The 21,735-nt window shown below is 35.7% G+C and overlaps 2 protein-coding genes across 10 annotated transcripts in view; one reads left to right on the top strand and one right to left on the bottom strand.

Annotated features, from left to right (window-relative positions):
- Positions 1–5,103, top strand: part of LOC5569978 (sushi, von Willebrand factor type A, EGF and pentraxin domain-containing protein 1) — a 41,517-nt gene extending 36,414 nt beyond the window's left edge. Inside the window, exons 16-22 of one of the 2 annotated variants that reach the window (XM_021844340.1) lie at positions 2,851–3,215; positions 3,277–3,740; positions 3,803–3,956; positions 4,079–4,277; positions 4,344–4,549; positions 4,609–4,725; positions 4,785–5,004. In XM_021844340.1, coding sequence (XP_021700032.1) covers positions 2,851–3,215; positions 3,277–3,740; positions 3,803–3,956; positions 4,079–4,277; positions 4,344–4,549; positions 4,609–4,725; positions 4,785–4,816 — 1,537 coding nt within the window. In that variant the 3' untranslated portion in view covers positions 4,817–5,004. Of the gene's footprint in view, positions 1–2,850; positions 3,216–3,276; positions 3,741–3,802; positions 3,957–4,078; positions 4,278–4,343; positions 4,550–4,608; positions 4,726–4,784 lie in introns of both variants that reach the window. The other variant, XM_021844339.1, reaches the window with a different exon arrangement.
- A 7,740-nt stretch (positions 5,104–12,843) lies between these two features.
- Positions 12,844–21,735, bottom strand: part of LOC5569977 (potassium/sodium hyperpolarization-activated cyclic nucleotide-gated channel 2) — a 72,523-nt gene continuing 63,631 nt past the window's right edge. For 7 of the 8 annotated variants that reach the window (XM_021844342.1, XM_021844345.1, XM_021844343.1 and 4 more), the window contains 9 exons: positions 17,584–17,733; positions 16,679–16,755; positions 15,371–15,512; positions 15,144–15,313; positions 14,976–15,070; positions 14,809–14,897; positions 13,494–13,681; positions 13,289–13,426; positions 12,844–13,219 (listed from right to left, as the gene is read on the bottom strand). In XM_021844342.1, the coding sequence (XP_021700034.1) occupies positions 13,090–13,219; positions 13,289–13,426; positions 13,494–13,681; positions 14,809–14,897; positions 14,976–15,070; positions 15,144–15,313; positions 15,371–15,512; positions 16,679–16,755; positions 17,584–17,733 (1,179 nt within the window). In that variant the 3' untranslated portion in view covers positions 12,844–13,089. The remainder of the gene's footprint in view (positions 13,220–13,288; positions 13,427–13,493; positions 13,682–14,808; positions 14,898–14,975; positions 15,071–15,143; positions 15,314–15,370; positions 15,513–16,678; positions 16,756–17,583; positions 17,734–21,735) is intronic. The other variant, XR_002500401.1, reaches the window with a different exon arrangement.

The raw sequence follows: 21,735 nt of genomic DNA on the forward strand, positions 1-21,735 counted from the left end.
ATTTAATTGAATTATTTTCAAGCCCATTTTCAAGATGGGACAAAAACACAAAAAGTATATTTGTGTTTTATAATACTTTAAAATTGTCTTCCTGAGATGAGCCAGTCTAGGGCTGAAAATGTTTCAAACAAAGATAATAATAATAAATTTAAAACTGATTGTCTTAAACAAACTTTTGACACGACCGGTTGTTATGTGAACTGTTGAATGTGTGAACTCGTCAAAAATTAAAAAAAAAAAACTGATCCAAAGGTACTAAAACAAATACCGTAATCCGGGGGCAAATTGATCACTATTTCACAACTTTTTGTCATGTTATTCTTTGGAATTGAAATATTGTCAAATACATTTCGGTAAAATCAGTACTTCATTGATCTCTATCAGTTTATGAAATCGTTTTTTAATTAAATAAAATTTAACATTACATGAAATTAGTTTTAATATCAGAAATAGAAAATGACACATATTTTAGAAAGTAAAATTTCCCTAACTACTAAATTTGGGTCTCCTGAATCTGAAAATGATGTCAAATTTCTTACAACTTGTGTATATCGTCATTTTATTGCAAAATAAAACTTTGTAAATCTGCATAATACGCCTAAATGTATGCAATTTTCCTTGAAATATGCACGTTCTTGGACAATAAACACTTTTATAAGTAAAAAACTATTTTTGTAATGCTGTACGATTTCTAAAATGAGTTCAATAGTTCACGCTGAAGCTTACACAACATTTTTAACACTCAAAGTTTGCATGCAAGCTTAGTACCAGCGGATCGTTTAGAACCGACATTTTCAACAGTATTGCTAACGCCTTTAAAAAATGTGAATATTTCTATGCAAAACTGACCTTAATAAAAATAACATAGTTCAGAATCATCGTTAGACATCTATAAACTAGAAAATATGGAATGTTTGTGATGCCAACGAAGTATTAAGCATCTTTGAAAGAAAATGCTATTTGATACCGACCTGATCAAATTCACCCCAGTGATCAATTCGCCCCCGGATTACGGTACTCAGAGAAAACACATGGTTGGACATATGGTCGTTAAGCCACAAAATAGGCAAAAATATATTTATTCGTACCGATACATGTTGATACAGTACGATTAGACGCTGCCACCCACTTTACGTCCACCGCAATTTCTCAGCTGCAGTCCTATCGATTCTGGTGAAATTTGGTAGGTAATGAGCTCATTCTACGTGTCAGTCACAAAACGAAAAATCATCTTCATACCATGAACAACTGCTGAGAAATCGTGGTGGGAGGAAAGTGGGTGACAGCGTCGTACACGAAACCTCACTGTATTCAGAGGGTGCCCTATAGGAACCGGAATCCTGGAACAAATTTTAGCTATGAAGGCAGCAACTGAAAAGCTGTCGTCTGAAAGCAATCTATCTTAGGAAAACATTAATATTTACGGGATTGACATGACGACCCACAGCAGAGTCAGATGGAGCGCTACAAATATCGATATGTGGTTGTGATTTGTTCATTGTATAATTAGCCCTTGTTGCTAATTTATTGCTTAAATTTTCATTTGAATTTCAAATGTCCTTTATCCATAGAACCTGCAATCTAGAGAACAAACGGTGTAAACATTAAACGTATTTCCCTTTACTCCTAATTCTTACTCTTAACAGCAGATATATTTTCTCATTGCTCATATATTTTGATTTGATATTATGGAAACATTCTGTTATTCTGTTTTCAATTTTAATATTCTATGCGTACGCATAAGGGAATTTCTACCAAATTCTCGACAGCGGAACTTTCGGTAAAAAATTCCCAATGTTTTAAATCAACCATAACTAAACCTTTCAAATTAGCAGTAGACATTCAAAGACTACTACACCAATAACAACATTTTTTCTTAAAAATTACGATATGGTTAGGCAACGAAGTTTTACCAAACTGTTCAGCTGTTGAGATAAAAAAATGCAGAATAAAGAAGTTGTTGGTAAAAAATTGCAGAATATTGTACTTTTTTGAGTGATTATGACTGCTATGATGATTATGCAACTTGGCTTATCATCATAATCTGCAGCATCACAACGACAACATCAGTGATCACTATGATCTCAAATTTTACTCAAAACAAATGATCTTTTAAGATTAGGTGATATTTAGTGGGCTAGCTAACTTAAAAAAAACTTATAATTTTGACTTTGTAGTTAGGACACAACAGTGTTTTTTCGTGTCTCCTGTAGCTGGTGCGTAATGGAAGAAAATTTCTTCTCTTCGAAGAAATTGTTCGCCGGAATTCACCTACTGGTTTACTACTTTTGGCACTAACGGCTCACCAAAAAGTGAGAAGAGAAATATTGTTTTACCGAATTGAGATAGACTTGTGGTGTCTTCTGAAAAGTTGTTACCGATGCTACAACTACACGCTTTGTCCAAAACCCCACCAGTCTATATCTTTTATCATTTTCATTGAATCGCCAAAAAATCCTAATTCTCATTGAAATTTTTTACAAGTGTATTTTACCTTTTTTGATATACTCTATCCAGCAAAAATACATGTTTCCGCTGAAAATTGTAAGTGACTATCTCTTATATTTCTTCTAGTTATATTTCATAGAAAAATCTATATTAGCCTAAAAAGTCGTATGGAAAATAAGTGTGAGTCTTTGGCACCTGAATAATAAGTGTGTGCTATTACAACATATAGTGTGTGAAATTAATATGTCTGTTTCTCTTGTATGTAGTGATTAGTACCGAGCGAATTTTGATAACATTTAAATTCTTTTTATTTGCATTTGATGCATGATATAAGTTGTGATTTGTGAAGACTGAATCTGAAGATCAAAATATCTCATACTAACTATTTATTATGTTGCTTAGTGATCCTGTGTTACATTCTTCAAGTGGAGAAAGATCGGATGTCCGTTCCTTGCTTGAAAAGCTCATCCTTGAGGACGCTCAGTTCGACGTTCAAGATATTCTACCAAATACGTTTGCGGATCCAGCATCCCTGGTTTTGAACTCAGATTATGCATGTCCAGTTGGTCAAGTAGTACAGGTTCCCGATTGTGTACCATGTGCTGTTGGAACATACTTCAACACAACGAGTAAAACGTGTATAGCTTGTCCAAAAGGATCGTACCAATCTGAAATTGGCCAGCTACAATGTAAAAGTTGTCCGAATATTGCGGGTCGATCAGGTGTTACTTCAATAACCGGAGCTCGCTCAGCAGCTGAATGCAAAGGTATCTATCATAGTTATAGTAAACATCATAATCAATGATTGTCAATGCATTATTTCCACAGAACGGTGTCCCGCTGGAAAGTATTTGGATACTGATACAGGTCTCTGTCAACCATGTGGATATGGCTTCTATCAGCCCAATGAAGGTTCGTTCTCTTGTGAAATTTGTGGATTGGGGCAAACAACTAGAATTGCCGAAGCAACATCAAAGTCAGAGTGCCGTGACGAATGCAAGTCCGGAATGCAATTGGGAGTTGATGGCAAATGTGAAGCGTGTCCACGTGGAACGTTCAGAACACAGGGTGTGCAACCGGCTTGTGCAGCTTGTCCAACAGGAAGAACCACACCCAAATCAGGATCCTCCAGCATCGAAGAGTGCTCTCTGCCTGTTTGCGCTCCTGGTACTTATCTCAACGGAACTGTTAATGTATGCGTGGAGTGCGGTAAAGGATTCTATCAACCAGAGCAGCAGCAAACATTCTGCATACCTTGTCCACCGAATCATAGTACAAGAACTAATGCTGCGGTAATTTGTATAACATCAGGAAAAATTATAGCCTACAATTCAAGTATTAATTATTTTTACAGACAAGCAAAGCAGAGTGCATCAATCCATGTGCAAATGTTGCAGATGGACAGCAGCATTGTGATCCTAATGCGTTCTGTATTCTGATGCCAGAATCCTTTGATTTCAAATGTGAATGTAAACCAGGATTCAATGGAACAGGAATGCAGTGTACAGGTAAAATACACTTGTTTTTATTCATATAACTGATTGAGCATAGTTGATACATATCTACATTCGAAACAAAGATCGAACAATAATATTGTACTGAAATAAATCAAACATTTTTTTATTTTCAGATGTATGCGAAGGCTTCTGTGAAAATTCTGGTCAGTGTGTCAAGGACATCAAGGGGGTTCCTTCTTGTCGTTGCAAGGGATCCTTCACTGGCACTAAGTGTACTGAACGCTCTGAGTTTGCATATATTGCTGGAGGAATAGCAGCAACAGTGATTTTCATCATTTTGATTGTACTTTTGATTTGGATGATTTGCTCAAGGTTTGAATACTGTTTAATAACACAGCAGAATTATTATTTATTTCATTGTTATTTTACCCATTGTAGAGCAAATAAGCGACGTGACCCCAAGAAAATACTTTCACCGGCCACGGATCAAACTGGTTCTCAGGTTAACTTCTATTATGGAGCTCATACACCATACGCCGAGAGCATTGCTCCTTCTCATCACAGCACATACGCTCATTATTATGACGACGAGGAAGATGGATGGGAAATGCCTAACTTTTATAATGAAAGTTATATGAAAGAAGGTTCGTAAATTATAGTTTTATGAAACGCCCTCCAGTTTATAACAGTAACGTTTATCTAGGATTACATGGTACAAATGGAAAACTAAATTCTTTAGCACGATCAAACGCTTCTTTGTATGGTACAAAGGAAGATCTTTACGACAGACTGAAAAGGCATGCCTATACAGGAAAGAAAGGTAAATTTATGCTTGTACTTATTCGCCAAGTATGTTTTAAAAAATAACGTATTTTACAGAAAAGAGTGACAGTGACAGTGAAGGAAACTAATCACTTCTTTCAAAGTTATTCAAAAGATTTTAACTCAACGAAACAACACCAGATGATGGTTGCCATCTATTAATCTTCCCGCTGGCGCAATACTCAACCATTCAGTTATTTTCATCCGGGAAGACTATTTAATACGTTCTGCAGGTTACGTCATCTAGAATTATGGTTCAAAATTAAGTGCAACAAACTCAATCCGAAGAAAAACCTCTGATTATCTAGATAAGTCTGTCTAGAAATGTTTTGTTATGTTTTGGAGCACTATGTCAAATATATTTTAATTACTTTAGGCTAATAGGCTAGTAGAAATGAATATCCAATAAAATCTGATATCCTTTTCATCTGTTTTAAATAAAACATTGATCTTTTTATTGACCGTGAACACAAAGAAGCACATGCATATAAAACCCTCCAACTTAAGCATCATATTTATACCCAAAGAACCGTCCACAAACAATAGCAAACAGTTACAAAATGCGAAAGATTGTGGTATTATTTTATTTTCTTCTTCTTTTTCGCCTCTTGCTCGCTTGCTCACTACACAATTTTAACTCTCTTTTTTAAGTCAAATCGCTAAAAGCTGTGTAAAATGATGTGAACAGATTGCATTTACCATTAAAGTATCATTATAAGCTTGAGCTTGAGCTTGATTGGCCGCCCGTGGTTGCTACTCCAATATCTCCAGATCAACTGCACTTACACAAGGAACCAACCAGATGACTGCTTGGGATTAACAGACACCCTCAGTGTATAAGTGCTGGTGATCTTCTATTTTTAGGCAACAATGGTGCCTGCCACGTCAGAATGCAGACCAATGAGGGGAAGGGGAAGGAGTTGATGATGCATTCAACTGGCTCCCACGGTAGACCGTATAGGCCTATTCACATGACGTCTCAAATCAGCTGATCGGGAAGCACTTTGACAGTTCTTCTATGAAAATGACAGGCCCGTGTTAGCACCGGTCCTCCACCGATGTAAACAAATGCATAGACGGATCTGTCACATGAAAAGGCCTATATACCATTGCATCTACGCCAGTTCATGCGGTAAGGGTGAAGGGGTGGGGTAATTTTTATGGCAGAGAGGCTTGCTTGTTTGGTTAGCAGACTGCCTATGTATCAGGCGTAAGGAAAGGCATGCTACAATGAAGAAAGAATGGAAGCGTAGGGAATAGTAGTTTACGGAACAAGTTGCAGAATGATGATTTTTACAGCACGAGTCGTAAACTTATCCTACGAGGCTTGCCGAGTGGGATAATTACGACGAGTGCTGTAAAAATCGAGTTCTGCAACGAGTTGCGTACAACATTTTTTGCAATTTCGTAGAAGACCACTTGAGGGAATCAGAAAATTATATCGTAATGCATTCACCATTATTTTACAATTTTCGAAAAAATGTTGGGTTATGATTCATTACGCAACTCAAAACAGTTGCGTAATGAGAAAGCGTTGCGTAATGAATCATTACAGCACTGGTTTCAGTTGCGTAATGACTATCCCGCACTGCATACTTCAGTGCAGGAAAGCAGGCCGTTTATGACAGATTGGCGTGATGAAAAACAGCCTATTACGATGAGAAATTGCAAAAAACGGTTTATTTCTGTCCGTCTCGGTTCTAGCAAATGCTACGAACTGTAATAGATCAACTATGATATATTAAGAGTGGTAGATAGAAGCAAGTGAAAGATTGAGCCCATGACCTTGCTGCTTATGAAGCAGAACCGGTAGCCATTAGACCACCAACCCCGTCTAAGATTGCATTTACCATTAAAGTACCGTAATTTCGGGTGAAATTGATTATTTTTTAACGGTTTTTCTTGTCTATTTTCTATAATTTTGACAAAGTCAAACAACTAAATGCAGAAAAACAAGAACGACGGTGTGCCTTATTGGCTCATGTACCGAAATTTTCTAACAAATGTGATTTTTGTGCTAAAAATGATCTCTGAAATAAAAAATTACAGTATCCCATTTCGGGGTGAAATTGATCACTTTGTCAAAACGATTATTGTTAGTTTTTGAAACAACTCTACATACCGAATTTGTGTTCCCTGAATCCGAATATGCTTGCTAAATTCTTAACAATACAATATTTATAGAAATACTGAATAGTTAAGTTTAAATAATAACGCGGAAAACGTTTAAATGTAGGCAATTTCCTAAGGTATTTCCTGATATCTAACAGAAAATCAATTATTTTAACCAAATGAGCAAAATGTTACGAGTTTTGATGATGAAATTTAGTTTGGGGATATATTTTAACTATCCCTACAAACTTTGAGGTTTATACCATGTTCAAATGAGCTTAGAGCCAGAAGTTTATGAATGTTTTTCAAATTTGGAAATTTAACATTATTTAATTATTATTTTTATAGAAATAAACATTCTGTAACGCAAAAAACTTCACAACACACAATTCGACAATAGTTTCGACCAACAACGTTCATTCGCTGATGGTTTCATTGAAATTTATGATCCATTAGGAAGAAATAAAATCGTATGACACGGTGATCGATTTCACCTGACTGATCAATTTCACCCAAATTCACGGTATCATTATACTGGATAAATACCAATACTCCACTGCACTGTGACGTCACGCATCAATTTTGACAGGTACTGGTCCTGTTGTTTACAGTTTGGACTTAGTACTTTTTTCGAATCATTCTTAATTTCGTGAAAGTTTGCTGCGAGAAGAGGTCAAATCCACTGCAGATACCCACGGATCGTATTATTCTCTCTTCCTACCGTGGAAAATCGTCACCATCAGCATGCTGGTGATAGAAATGCGAAGATGAAAAAATGATGGAAAAAACAACTAAGTCCGAAACGTAAACAACAGGACCAGCAGCTGTCAAATAAGTGAGGTTAGGCTTGTCATATGCAGCGCTCTATTAAGTTTTTTTTTGGAACGGCTGATTGTATAGCGTAGACTTTTTTAATTTTTCAAAAAGTGAGGATAGTCGAGGTGGTTAAGCCGTTTTAAGATTCTTCAAAATGTTGTTTTGAATATAAAAAATACATTGCACGTTAATGCTTCCAGTGGGCTATTTGCCCTTTGAAAGAAGCACCAGATTAGACAACAGACTAGCATGCAACGCCCAGTGGTACAGTTGAAAAACATTCCTGTCGAAAAGTATTTCGGCCTGAGGCGGGAATCGAACCCACACTCCTTAGCACGATGCGACTAAATGCCTTGGTGACACGAACCGCACGGCTACAAAGCCCACTGTAGTATGGAAAGATTTTTGTACGAAGTTCCTCAAAGCACCATGTGAAGGGAGGAGAAACAACAAAATATTGAAGCTGGGGCAACAGTAGATGCGCATTGATGCAATGAAAGATAATTTATAATATTTTCTCTAGAGGTGAAATTACATGATAATATAAACCTCTCTAATGAATTTACAAATAAAACACAATGAATTTACAAATAAAACGCAAAACTTATCAAAAAGTTCCATCGGATCTTCATTAGATATTATCCTTGAAATCTATTCTTTCTTGACTTCTGGTTTTCTAGAATTCTGCCAGAAAACATGTAGAAGTTCCGCCCTCGTATTGCACAAAAAATGGATTCTTACACACTAACAAATACTTTATTTTTAGAGAAGTGTGTTAAGGAAGATCAATACAAATTTCTTCCTGAATATCTTAATAAATGTTTTCCTCATTCTTAGTTATTTTGCTTCATGTTTCTCTACAAATTCTTTTACCGCTATTCTAGTTTCGAAAGCTCAAGTTTTCCTAGGGTTTTCCAACAAATTTCCTCTGAAGAATCGAAGGCAAGATTGGGTAACATTTTTTAGGTAAATCTGAGAACATATGTCGGAATCAATTTGCTAATAAAAAGTAGACATAGAAGGAATGGATGTCCAATAGTAAGACTCGTTTTGAAAGTATGAACAAGTCCTGTAATATTATTTGACAAATTTCCAAGAGATTTGCAAAATTTCTGAAGCCACTAAAATTCTATAAAGAACATCTAAGATTTTTTTTTAATATTTGCTAGAAATAATGAGATTTCTCGAAAATATATTGTTTAAGCAATAAATTTATTCATACGAAAATACTTTAAAATTAAATCAAAATCAAAGAGAGAATTTATTGCTGGAATGGAACACTATGGTCGATTTTGTTACTGTTTTTATTTATCAGGATAAAAAAATCATATCACCGGACACCTCGAGCAGCGTATCCTTAAAAAACATGAGAAACCAAAATGCAGTGAATATGCTGCTTTATGCTGAAACAGCATTATTTGGATTATTGAGAAGAAAAAATAAATTTTCGAAAACAAATTTCCAGGACATTGACGCTTTTTTATACCAAGGTATTTGTTTTTTGCAACTGAGATGTCGAAAAATTGCGCTTATCGCATACAACAAGAAGCTAGTTCTAACAGCAACCAATTGAACGACGGTCGAACGGTTAAGCTTATGTTGTCGTGCGATTCACCGAACTCAGAACCGCCTCGCTGATGCTGTGTAACTCGAGATTTTCTCACTAACATAAAATAACGTAACTACTGAAAAGATTTTTATTATTAACAAGAGTTACGGGGGATAGGCAAAATGATTGAGATAGGCAAAATTTTGCCTAAATTCAAATGCTTATAACTTTATGAAAAATTGACGAAATTGGATGCATCCGGAAGCAGTCCACGGCAAATTTTGTAGTAGTTTCAGGAACTTGCTTGGCCATGCATATTGGCCACTGGACATTGGAGATGTTCCGGATTTTCCAAGGTCATGTCCAAATGTCATTTTTTCTGTCGCTTGTATTTTTGTGCGGTGTAAAGTTGAATAGATGTTTACAATTTTCCAAGAAAATAGAACTAAAAGGAAGCTGAATGCCACCGGACGCATTAAGATTGGGCGGAAATCTTCAGAAATATGACCATTTTCGTAAAACTGCTTCCGAAAAACATGGTCAGTCATGTTTCTATTCCCAATCATGTAAATATTATCCGGAGCTATATCCAAGTGGGCATCAAACTTAAAAATGATGTTTCTAGCAGCATATTCAGAACCATTAGATGCACAGACCACTCTATAGAAGGTTCCAGGTGGCCTGGGGGAAGTGGTCTAATATTAACATATCTGAAATCATATCAATATGGGCATCAAACTTCATGATTTTCATAGGTTATGGTTTCCGAAGCATTTCAAGCACCACCGGCTGCCATGACCACTTTATGGTAGGTTCTAGCTGCCCCGGGGATGTGGCCATTTCAAAACATGCCTGAAAACACATCAATATCGGTATAAACATCAAGATTCATGATGCTACTAGAAGTATTTAAAGAGTAGCTTATGAATATGACCACTGTAAAGTAGGACCCTGGACCCTGGGGATGTGGTCAGGTTCCGAATTGGCTACATCTCAAGGAGCCCCTGGAATCTACTATAGAGTGGTTATTACATCTTGTGGTTCTGTTAATGCTCCACATCCTCCAAGTCACATGGATCCTACTATTCTTAGAAGAAGGTGATTCTAAAAAGTTGAACGGACATGTTTTGAATTGACCACATCCCCGGGGCACCTACAACCTACTATAAAGTGGTCATGGCAGCCGGTTGTGCTTGAAATGCTTCGGAAAGCATAACCTTTGAAAATCATGAAGTTTGATGCCCATATAGATATGGTTCCAGATATGTTCCTAATTGGCCACTTCCCCCAAGGCATCTGGAACCTACTATAGAGTAGTCTATGCATGTAATGGTTATGAATATGCTGCAGGAAATTTCATTTTGAAGGTTGATGCCCACTTGGAGATAATATTTACATGATTGGGAATACAAACATGACTGACCATGTTTTCCGGAACCAGTTTTACTAAAATGGTCATATTTCTGAAGATTTCCAACCAGTCCTAATGCGTCCGGTGGCATTCAACTTCCTATTAGTTCTAGTTTCTAGGAAAATTGTAAACACCTATCTAACTTTACACTGCAGAAAAATACAAGCGACAGAAAAAAAATGACATTTGGACATGACCTCGGAAAATCCGAAACATCTCCGGTGTCCAGTGGCCAATATGCATGGCCGAGCAAGTTGCTAAAATAAGACAAAACTTGCCGTCGACTGCTTCCGGATGCATCCAATTTCATCAATTTTTCATAAAGTTATAAGCATTTGAATTCAGGCAAAATTTTGCCTATGTCAATTATTTTGCCTATCCCCTGTATGTAAATTGATTCAGAAAATTTTGCTCCATGTTAAATTGTTATTTTTTTAAATTTCCTTTTATTGTCATTAATAGTTTCCGGGGTGGCTGGATCCCTGGCCCCTGGCCCCCTGTTCCTACGCCAATGGCAATAGGCATATTATAAGTTAAAGAAAAAGGAATAAATGAAGTTCATAAAAAACTGCCCATATTGCCACGAATGTCTCTTTTAAATTTCATCATTTTAGAATGATACTAATACTAATAGCTTTTAAGTAAAGTGAAAAGAAATTGAATTTTTAGATTATATGAGATAATTTCACAACCGAAAATAAGGTGCTCATTTTAACCCTATCCATTATATTTTCAGCACTTTTATTGACTATTCCTTAAGGTGGCCAAATTGCCCCAATTTCCCCTAAACATGTCTTTCGTTTAAAATTTAATCATTCATAGATAGTATCGACCTGAGAGAGACTCGCTAAGAGGAAAAATAACAACGACATATGCAGCCCAGATTCCGCTGTCAGGAAACGTCAAATGCAGCCCGTCGTGAAAAAGTGAAAAGTATTGTATTCAAAATGAACTATTATGAAAAACCTCAGTCAGCGGAGCAGTTTTTCAAGGATGCTGCTAAATCTAAACACAAGACTAGTTATTTATAATGTCTGCTACGTTTTCAGGCATGAAGTTTAACTCAAAATGCCGTTTACGACTCGGTGTGATGCAAACGCAATAGGGTCCTAAAGCCCTGTCCCAATTTTAGTGCCAAACGCTTAAGTTTAGGCCAAAAACACATGTTTACTCAATTTTGTAATGTTACCCATTTGTTTAAGTACAAAAAAAAAAACATTTTTTTATGTTTTCATAGATTTTGTCACACCCCTTGGTTTTAACTCAATTTTTGGATGTATTTTGTTTTCCGTGTCCCTTCCGAAATGTCACATAGGAACAACCCCAGTGTTAAAACTAAAACCCTTGTGGTATTTTTGTCGATTAAGCGAACGTCAAACATGATCTCAAGTGTCAAGGTTCATTTATGATTCCAATTTTTAAATTAAAGTTTCAATATGATATATCCGTTATTTGAGCGGGAAAAATTGCTAAAGTAGTTGCAGTAACATGCTCTTTCGTGTTATTAAAAGAAAACAAGATTTCATTAAACATTTTAGAACCCTATTTTTTTGCTGAGATGATCATGTGAGAGCTTGAACGGCTTGCACAAGATTGGTGTAAACACTGAGTGGAATTAGAAAAAAACTCAGCAATCGCAGAAAAAGAAGACCGTCTCCGCGAGTCTCGTCTAAGGTATCGATTATACAGAACTAATAACAATTTATATTAGATGCAACGAAAGGAAATTTACTGTACTAATGCTTTGTGGCAACTTTGCCCCAACTGCTTACTATGCCCCACGTACTCTTTACTTTATGAGCCCTGAAAATTGAAATTTTCAAGACATTCCAGCAAACGATCGTAATAATTTTTTTTTTAGGATTTTTTTTAAAGGCCTTTAAAAACGACTATTTAAAGGTAACTCTTCTTTTCCGATATGTAGTCTTCGTATTCAACAAAATAGAGCTGTTTTAGATCCTTATGAAATTATCAAAAAAAAAAAATAAAATATCACGCGGATTGTAAAAAGGCATTTATATACAACTATTTTAACGGTAATCCTTCTATCGGATGGGCAGTCTTCGAATTCAACATACTAGCCAAACTTGTCTGGAGTGAAAATTGGTTTCAACTCAGACAACCCATTAACAGTGGTTTTCATTTGTGATATAAGTTATGTTCGATTTCCTAGAAACAGGGTAATGTGATTTAATAACGTTTAAAAATGCTTTTCTTTTCTATAAAACTTCATGTGCTTTTGTATGCTGACATTTTATTTCCTCCGATACATTGTCCATAGCTAAAGTTGTACTATTAATTAATTGATCTCTTGTAATACTTAAATTGCTACAAGCATACGGCAAACACATGAAATCAAAGAAAATTAAAAAGTAAACACTATCACTTTATGTAAAACCAAAAATTTATTAAATATATCTCACTTGTATCCTAGAGATGAGTATTTGTCAATTCCAGAGAGAGTTGTTGTGTTCCTAAGGACTACCTTCGAAAAGTGCTCTAAATTCACCACTCTTTGGCCTAGGTAAACTCATTCTTAAACTTTGATTTAACTCTGTCAAACTCAGATCAGAATGAACTTTTTTTAAGCTTCCGCTCTCATCGCTGCATGCATATAGGAGAAGTAAATTTGTTAGTCTGTTTCAGCGGTTGTATTGCAAACGTCCATCTCACCTAAGATTATTTAAATTATTTTCGGCTTCAACTGCTAATGCATTTACCACAGCGCTGATTTGATTTGTTTCTGCATTTGCTGATTCTGATTCTTCTTTATGTGCCATTATATTTGGATTCTTTCCGATTTTGTTTAATCTGAAATAAGTGAAAGGCTCATTAGTTAGTTAAAACTTGTTTCTGATTTAGATTGTTTCACACAAACCTCTCTGCTGCTACAGTCTCCATTGTTTTTCTCATCAATGGATATTGGTCCAGAACAGCATTGAAATGATCAACACTTAAGGAAAATAAATTACAGTAAGTTTCTGCGCGAACACTTGCAACTCGTCTAGCATTAGTAAGAAGACATATTTCTCCGAAATAAGACCCATCTGATAGTGAAGTTGCAACCTGTAAGTAAAATGTAATTAATGATCATGCAAGAATTTAAAAGACGACAAAAGACTGTCTTTTTCTATACGTTTTTGAAGTCCAAAGACACTTGTAATGCATTTAAAACTCATGGTGCCACCGCAGACAAACAGACGTAACAGCTAGAACAATTATCAATTGAAAACATAGTCACGTGAACATTTACGCCCAATGCTTAAAATACTTCATTTGGCCAACCGTGAAATAGGTGGCGGTAGTGAGCAAACGTAAAACTCTAACAAAAGTGATGCGAGCGCCACGAGTGGCCAACTACCAAATATTAGAATTGGGCGCTATTCTGCTGTACGATGAAAATAATTAGAGTGTTACGTCTGTTTGTCTTTGGTGCCACAATGATGGCAATAGAGAACCTTTAATTCCTGACGAACCCAAAATATACAACATCAGTTCAAGAATAATAAATAACGCAGACAAAATATCGAATAAATTACATGAATCATAAAGTTTTTGAGCGTATATTAGAGAGCAACATATTTCTGAAAGTTCTGAAAGATTGACGATTAATTATGACCAAGTAGAACGTTTCATCATGTTGTCGGTTTTGTGTTACAAACATTTTTTAGCGTGACGAATTTATGATCACGTAGTCCTAGGCTTACTAGGATCATTTTCATGAAAATTTTTATTTGACGGCAACCTGGCTGCTTGGTGATTTTCAGTTCACATCCTGTTCCTCGCACTTTCGATTCATTCTGGCATGTGGGGTTTTCCAAAGCTACTAAGTTTTTATTTGGCAACAATATGCTTCAAATATACTCACACTTAGTTTTAATAACTGAGTTCATCTATGTAAATCTCGGTTAATGAATTTTAACAGAAATTAAGCTAACAAATTGTTAGGTTGCTAATAACGAAGCACGATGTACTGATACGCAGAACTCATTTCACGAGGTCTTAATAAATTTGTAGGCCGATCACCGGCTATGCAAAATTAAGTTAAAATTAATCGGCATTTGTCTTTCTAAATTATGTGTGTATCTCTAAAAAAAATATGTCCAAGAAAACCTCTCTATGCCAAAGTGAATTATAGAGTGTCCCAAGTAGTTCTCTACCCTATCTTTATATATTTTAAATGCATATTTTACCTCTCCATTTGCCATTACAATGTCAACGATTCCTTCTTGGATAAAATACATTTTTGATCCTATTGTTCCCTCCTTAATTACAATATCACCTGAAATATTAGGGATGTTAAATGAATTGGACGTTTGCATTTGAAAAAAAAAAAATATTTCTTGAACTCTTATCTTACCAGGTTGAAATACTTCGTATCTTAATTTAGTTACTACATCTGATACAAAATTAGAGTCAGCATTGGCAAAAAAAGGCACTGAAGCAACCAAAGACCTAGAAAAAAAATGTTATTTTCAATCACATTCAACTTATTTGCCATAGAACTGTATATAAATTGACAACGCACCTACAGTTGTAGTTTATCACATCTTCTCTTAGTTTTTCACTTAGCTCTCCTAAGATGCATTCCTCGTCGAAGAACTTGCCTTGATATCGATGTTCAAAGTATTCGGTTATCCTTTGCCTCATATCTCTTGGAAGTTTTCTGTATGCCATGTATTCTTCAACTTGCTTGACCTAAGAAGACAATAATCATTATATTATGAAAACATATAATAAGATTTTTCAACATACCTTTTCCCGATATTGACGTCTGCTTGAATCCAAGCTTTGAATTAGATTTGTTGCATGTCCAAGGAACAACGCATAGCAAGTTGCTCCAGATATCATGGATAACATTGTTAACCACATGTCGGTCAAGGATTGTGGAGGAAACCTGAGAAAAACATAAATATCATTAAATAAAATTAGTGACAAAAAATTGAGCCGAAAGTAATACCCCAATAATGCTCTGTACTTAAAAGTTGAAAATTTGATTTGACCGATTGCTCATCATCAGTAGATTACCAAATTAAACAAATTTTCAACACTACCGATGGTTTGGTTCGGTAGATTTGTTACTTCGTTTCCTGTTCACTTAGATTTGTTTTGCATTTCTTCCATTTGTATCGGTATAGAAGAAAATTTGAATATAGCAATTAAAAACATTTCAGACATTTGCTGATTAAAAATAAAAAGAATATTAATTCTTTTTTATTTTTTATAAGAGTGCTTAGATAAATGAGTTCAGAATTTACATTCTATATCTCATTACTAATTACACGTAAGAAATTGCACGAAGGAAGCATCAAACATAATTACAATATATTAAAATCATGAGTAGGGATACAAGCCGGCCATTCAGTCTACCATCTTTGGATTGTGGGATGTTCCACCTTGATTCTGACGCACGTTTGAAAATATGATCAGATAGATTCATTATTCTAATGCAAGAAAACAACTGAGAAAATGTAGCACAGCTAGTTTGACAATATCTTCGGCAAAGTTATTCTACAAAAGTAGCATTTAATAAAATCCAGCTGGCAAAACTCCAAGAGGTTTCGATTTACCTGATTTGATCCTGAATGATCTTAAGGTGACTCCCAGAATTTAAATATGACTGTCACAATGGTAGAATGGTACCTCTACTCAGGTGTTGAATGGCACTACACTAAGTAAACGGCAAACTAAATAACTAAATCTAAATATTTCAGATTTAGTAATTAGATTGCGTACGATTTATCATCACTTTGAGATAAAATGTTGAAAAAATGTAATAAAAATTAACGTTTGAACTTATTTACTATGTATACATTACAACCTGTTTCATTTCTGGTATATTTGTGAGAAATCACTGTCATTATGAGATTAGCACTCAGAAGAAAATTACTGACGCAATCGCTTCTGTTAACTCTATAAAATGGCAGTTTTTACCGCCGTGTTTTTGCGTGTGTGAAATTGTGTTTACTTTGTCTTTCTATCGTTTTGTCTATATATATAAGTATTACTTTCTCTAAAAACGCCAATCAAGTTTATTATCATAATAATATTCAAGTTAATTACCTTCCGTAGCCTATGCAAAGCATATGGGACATCGCTTTGAATAATGCCCAGGAGTACTGTTCCAACCAATAGGCCTCCTGAAAAAAGAAAATCAATGTTGTATGTTTTATTCATTTTTATTCTAGTATAGTATTTATTAGCGTTTGAAAAACTTGGTTTTTGCGACACTAGGCCTGTCACACGCGTGCTCGATAATAATCCATCCAGGTACCCTATGAAAAGTGAGTATCGAGAGAACCGAGTATGGGATTCGCGGGATTAGGCCATTTGTTGAAAGCTCATGCATTGTGACTTTAAAACAATCAATTTGATAGAACACTTTGAGGAGTTACTGAAAGAACTCCTTAAAGAATGCAGTTACTCGGAGAATCCCCGTTATAGTTTAACCTCTCGTGTCAAAAGGGTGAAGAGTTTGCGTCTGATGACGGTTTTCAGTTAAATTCGTGAATAAACTTTTAAAGGACCTTGAGTCAACCCTGATGAAAATCGTGAATCAGCCTATGCTTGACAATGCACATTCGTGAATATTTTCAAAACCACGCATACAATGGTCAAACTCGACTCATATTCTATAAATAAAAGAGTTTTTTAGAAGAAGAATATCGAAAACTAAAAAAGTTAACGTGATTTGAACCATAAAAATATATGTGGTGAAAATATATGCTTCCGTAGGGAAGTTAATTACTTCCTAATCCACTCTACTATTCAACAAATATGAGAAAGTATTAATATGTTAAGTAAATAAAACACAAATTATTGAAAAAATAATAAAGATATACTCTAATAAAGTTAAGTAATAATGTTTTCGAGAGTCAAAAATTAGGCATTCTTCTTCCAACTTAAATTACACATATATACATTATCAGCCAATATATTTATTAGGGAGAGGATATTTCATACTGTACCTGTAACTCGTTAATTGCTACCCATGAATTTGATGGAAATCCTTGAAGCATAGGAACTAAAAACTGTAAACATCCACTCCAATGTCCTATCAATAGCATCATACAGATGAGATTGAATATCCGCATAAAAACGGAAGCCATATTCAGGAACTGAAATTAAAAGCAAACACATGATAAATTTTCTGAGAATATGACATTCAAACACAAAATAATAATTATAGACTATAGCTTGCTTAAGCTCTATTAAAGACAAAGGACAAATTTTAAGAATCGCATCACCTTGAATACCATTTATTTTCTTTTTCCTTTGTTTACCTAACAAGATAGAATATTCGGTTATATTGTTTACCCCAATAACAAATATCATTTGCATGCCGTATTCGTAGCTTGAAATTCAATAAAGTAAGTAACTCTTTTTATCATGTAAATTTTTGAGATCGTTCGTGAAACTATGCATGCATCTACTTAGAAAATTGTAATTCACTTTTTACAATATGATATGAGATATTCAAACCACAGATGGTCTAAAATATTTAATCTTCTCATAGGTATCTCTCTGTATGTATTAGCTTAGCTTAGCTTAGCTTAGACTGACTACACATATCAATGCTTGCTATTCCGTGATTGACCGAAGTCAGTGAAAATGCACAAAGAATCAACTAGAAGTGCGGCTGGGATTGGCCATAATCTTCTTCAGTGTGCATAATTCAGTGCCTCTATTTATACAGGGTCAATAACGGCGCCGGCCACATCCTTGTAGTCAGGTGGGATTGAGGGAAGGAATGTTAGTGTGTAACCTTTGCTATTTGGAGACCGTGTTTGCCTCTGCATCTGCACAAAGGTTACTGGGAGGGATGTTTGTTAATGAGGAGGATCGTTGGGTCACAGGATTCACTTTGATAAGCGATTAGACCATGATAAACAATTATTTGTGAGATATAAACATGCTTATTTGTAAATATTATATTTTCATTTGATATGAACTATTTCTTTGTAGAGGGAAATTATGCCGACACTTGAGGTGACGAACCATTCAAAGTTTGTTGAACAAATACCTTAATGTAACATTCCTACAGCTGTCAGGACAAAAGCATGTGTTATTATATTTTACTTATTTGAAAATAAACAAAATATTCGATTGGCGATCGACACTTACAGTGGCGATTCATCCAAAGTTTGTTGAATAAAGTGAACCTTTCGCAAGTCTATACTTGTAGTGTCGAATCATTCAAAGTTTGTTGAAAAATCATATTTACGTCCCACCATTGTAACGATTGAATATTTTATAGATTATAAATAGTAGCATGAAACGAGCTCACCAATTGATTCATCATCCTTGACTGAGCAGCAACAATCCACTTTCAGCTTCACTCGTTTGCTCGGCTATATAAAAGCACTCAGAGAAAATAAGCGCGCGACCCGAGAGGAAAAACAACTGACAACTGCTCGGGCTTTCTTGACGCACTGCCCAGGAGCAAGCGTCAAGGTCGAAGGATCAAAAGAACTAATCGATCGCGGCCCTTATTCACTTTACTCGTCCGACGCGCGACATGTTTGATCATGCCCTCATCGCAAGAGCAAGCGTCAAGGTCGAAAGATCAAACACTACTAACGAACCGATCACTTTTTCACTTCTAACTACCGACGCGCGACATGTTTGATAATGCCCTCATCGCCCGTCCCCGCAGAAGCAAGCGTCAAGGTCGAAAGATCAAACACTACTCCATATGTATGGTTGTCACGCGTTTGGCTAGAAACATCACTCTGATGTTGTGTTCAACCTGTTCAACAAGCAAGGTCCTTCCACCAATATTGTTCAAAATTCAACAGTGTGACAACTTTTCGCAAATTGCCTTTGTTATAGCTTCATTAGAATTATTTATTTATTTATGGATGTCTTGTTTTACGAGGACTTACCGGTTTTGAGTACTCTCAACTTCCTTTTTTTCAATATTTACTCAACTTATTGATATAGGTCAAAATAGTTGTAGCAGTAAACGAGCAGCTATTCAGCAAGAAATCAAATTGAGGGTCATGGGTTCGAAACCTGTCAGTTAAAGATTTTTTTTCGGAATATACACCATGTCCAATATATTCTCTTTCATACACTTTTTTCTTTCTATGTTGTCGTATAACGAAGGCACAACCAAAGTAACATTAGAAGCTGATTAACAGTTTATTGCACTGAAGTTAGCTTGAGAGTGATTTGTTCAACTCTTATTCAGTAAAAATGTTTGTTGGGAATTATCATCAATGTATTGGTTGCTCTACGTTTCCACTAATGAATGTTCGCTTTTTTCAGTGCTCATATTTAATCGACAATGGAAGAGTTTCGGGATGTTGTGATAAAAAAAGTTTTTGAATGGAGAGCGACCGGATGTTTTTGGTTTTTATTTGAAAATTTGAAAGAGGTGGAGCGAGATTTTGTCTAGCGGAACATCAGATGATACCATGATACTTTCTCGTTGAGTGACCGGAATAGACCCGGCCGAGCACGTTCAGTTAGGATTGAACGAGTGATAATGGTTGTAAGAGAACGAATCCGAAGCAAGTCTCAGCGCGGAAAATGGCTGCAGATGTGAGTGTTTCGAAATTGTCAATGCATAATATCCTCAAAAGAGACCTGAAATACCAAGCTACTAAAATGCGCAAAGTACATGGAGTTTCAGAACCGTCAAAGAAAAATGGTTGGAAAGAGCTAAACTCATCCTTTGCCGGCACGCTGAAGAAGAGTTTGCCTTTTCCGAAAGTTATTTGCTCCATCTACAAAAGGGCGACAAAATGGAGTGTGAAAACTATCGTGCAATCACTAATCCCACATAATCTTCCGTCGCGTATCACCTATAGCCCCTATAGCAAACTTCGTGAGAAGTTTTCAAGTAGCTTTCATGGACGGTCGCTCGACAACGGACCAGTATTTTCCGTGCGGCAAATCTTCCATCCTGTTCATCGATTTCAAGACGGCATACCACAGTATTGACCGTGTAGAGCTATGGAAAGTCAAAATCGAGAACAGTTTCCCGAGAAGCTCACAAGATTGATTATATCAACGATGAACGGTATGCAAAACCGCGTGAAGATCTTGGGCGAACACTCCAGTTCGACAAAGCGATAGACTTTCGTGCCTGCTGTTCATTATTGCGCTTGGAGGTATTATGCGGATAGCCGGACTTAACAAATGAGGCACGATGTTCTTGAGATTCGGATAATTTGTCTGCCTTGCGGAACTGAGTAGCAGTCTGTGTCTTAGTAGGGACGTTACAGTAGGAAGAATAAGAACAAGGAGATGATAAATAAAAAGATAAGTATGAATTTGATTTTCAGTTTGGGCCACTGGTTTTTGGTATATATTTTAATTAGTAATTGGACCTCCGAGAAGTAGGTTGGCTTCATTATTTACTCACTCAAACTGGCAAAGTTGGATGTCAATTAAGGTGAAGATGAATCGAAACCAAACTTCAAATTTTCAAAATCACAAATCTGGAGAACCTAGCACCCGTATAAGCTGAATACATAATCGAAGTTTTCAGTTTCAACGGATGTTTGGTTCTCCTGATTTGTGCTCCTGAAAATTTGAGGGTTGGCTTCGATTCATCTTCATCTTAAGTAGTTTGTAAAAATAACAAACTGAACTAATTCACAGAGGTCTGATGAAGAATCGTATTAATCCCCATTGTCTAATTTAGTTCTCAGATTTCAGATTCTTACTAATATGTCGAGTAAATGTTGACGATTGAGGAAGTTTAGATAATTTTACCCGATTCAGTGACTCACATGATCTAAATGTAGATTTTTATAAATAATAATAAGAAGATATTAGCTTCCAGATTGACGATTGTTCTTGTTATATGAAAAATAAAAAATAAACAAATTTTCCGCAATTTCAGACAAAATATAACTGTGGAAAAAATGCCGAAAATTTATTTCGTTTTGCTATTCACTCATGCTTTTTATGCAGTCAATAATAGACAAACAGATTTATTAGTCAAGTAAGCAAATTTTTAAAAATTGTGGATTAACCCTGCCTAGTCAGACATATCTGGATTTTCAACACTCTACCTCCCTCAATAGAAATATTCTACTTGAGCATGAGCATAGATGACCGTACAACTCGTAGTTGCTACTCCGTGATTGACCAGAACAATCGAAGTT

This window comes from Aedes aegypti, chromosome 2, assembly GCF_002204515.2.
Source record: "Aedes aegypti strain LVP_AGWG chromosome 2, AaegL5.0 Primary Assembly, whole genome shotgun sequence".
In the NCBI taxonomy this organism is placed as follows: Eukaryota; Metazoa; Arthropoda; class Insecta; order Diptera; family Culicidae; genus Aedes; species Aedes aegypti.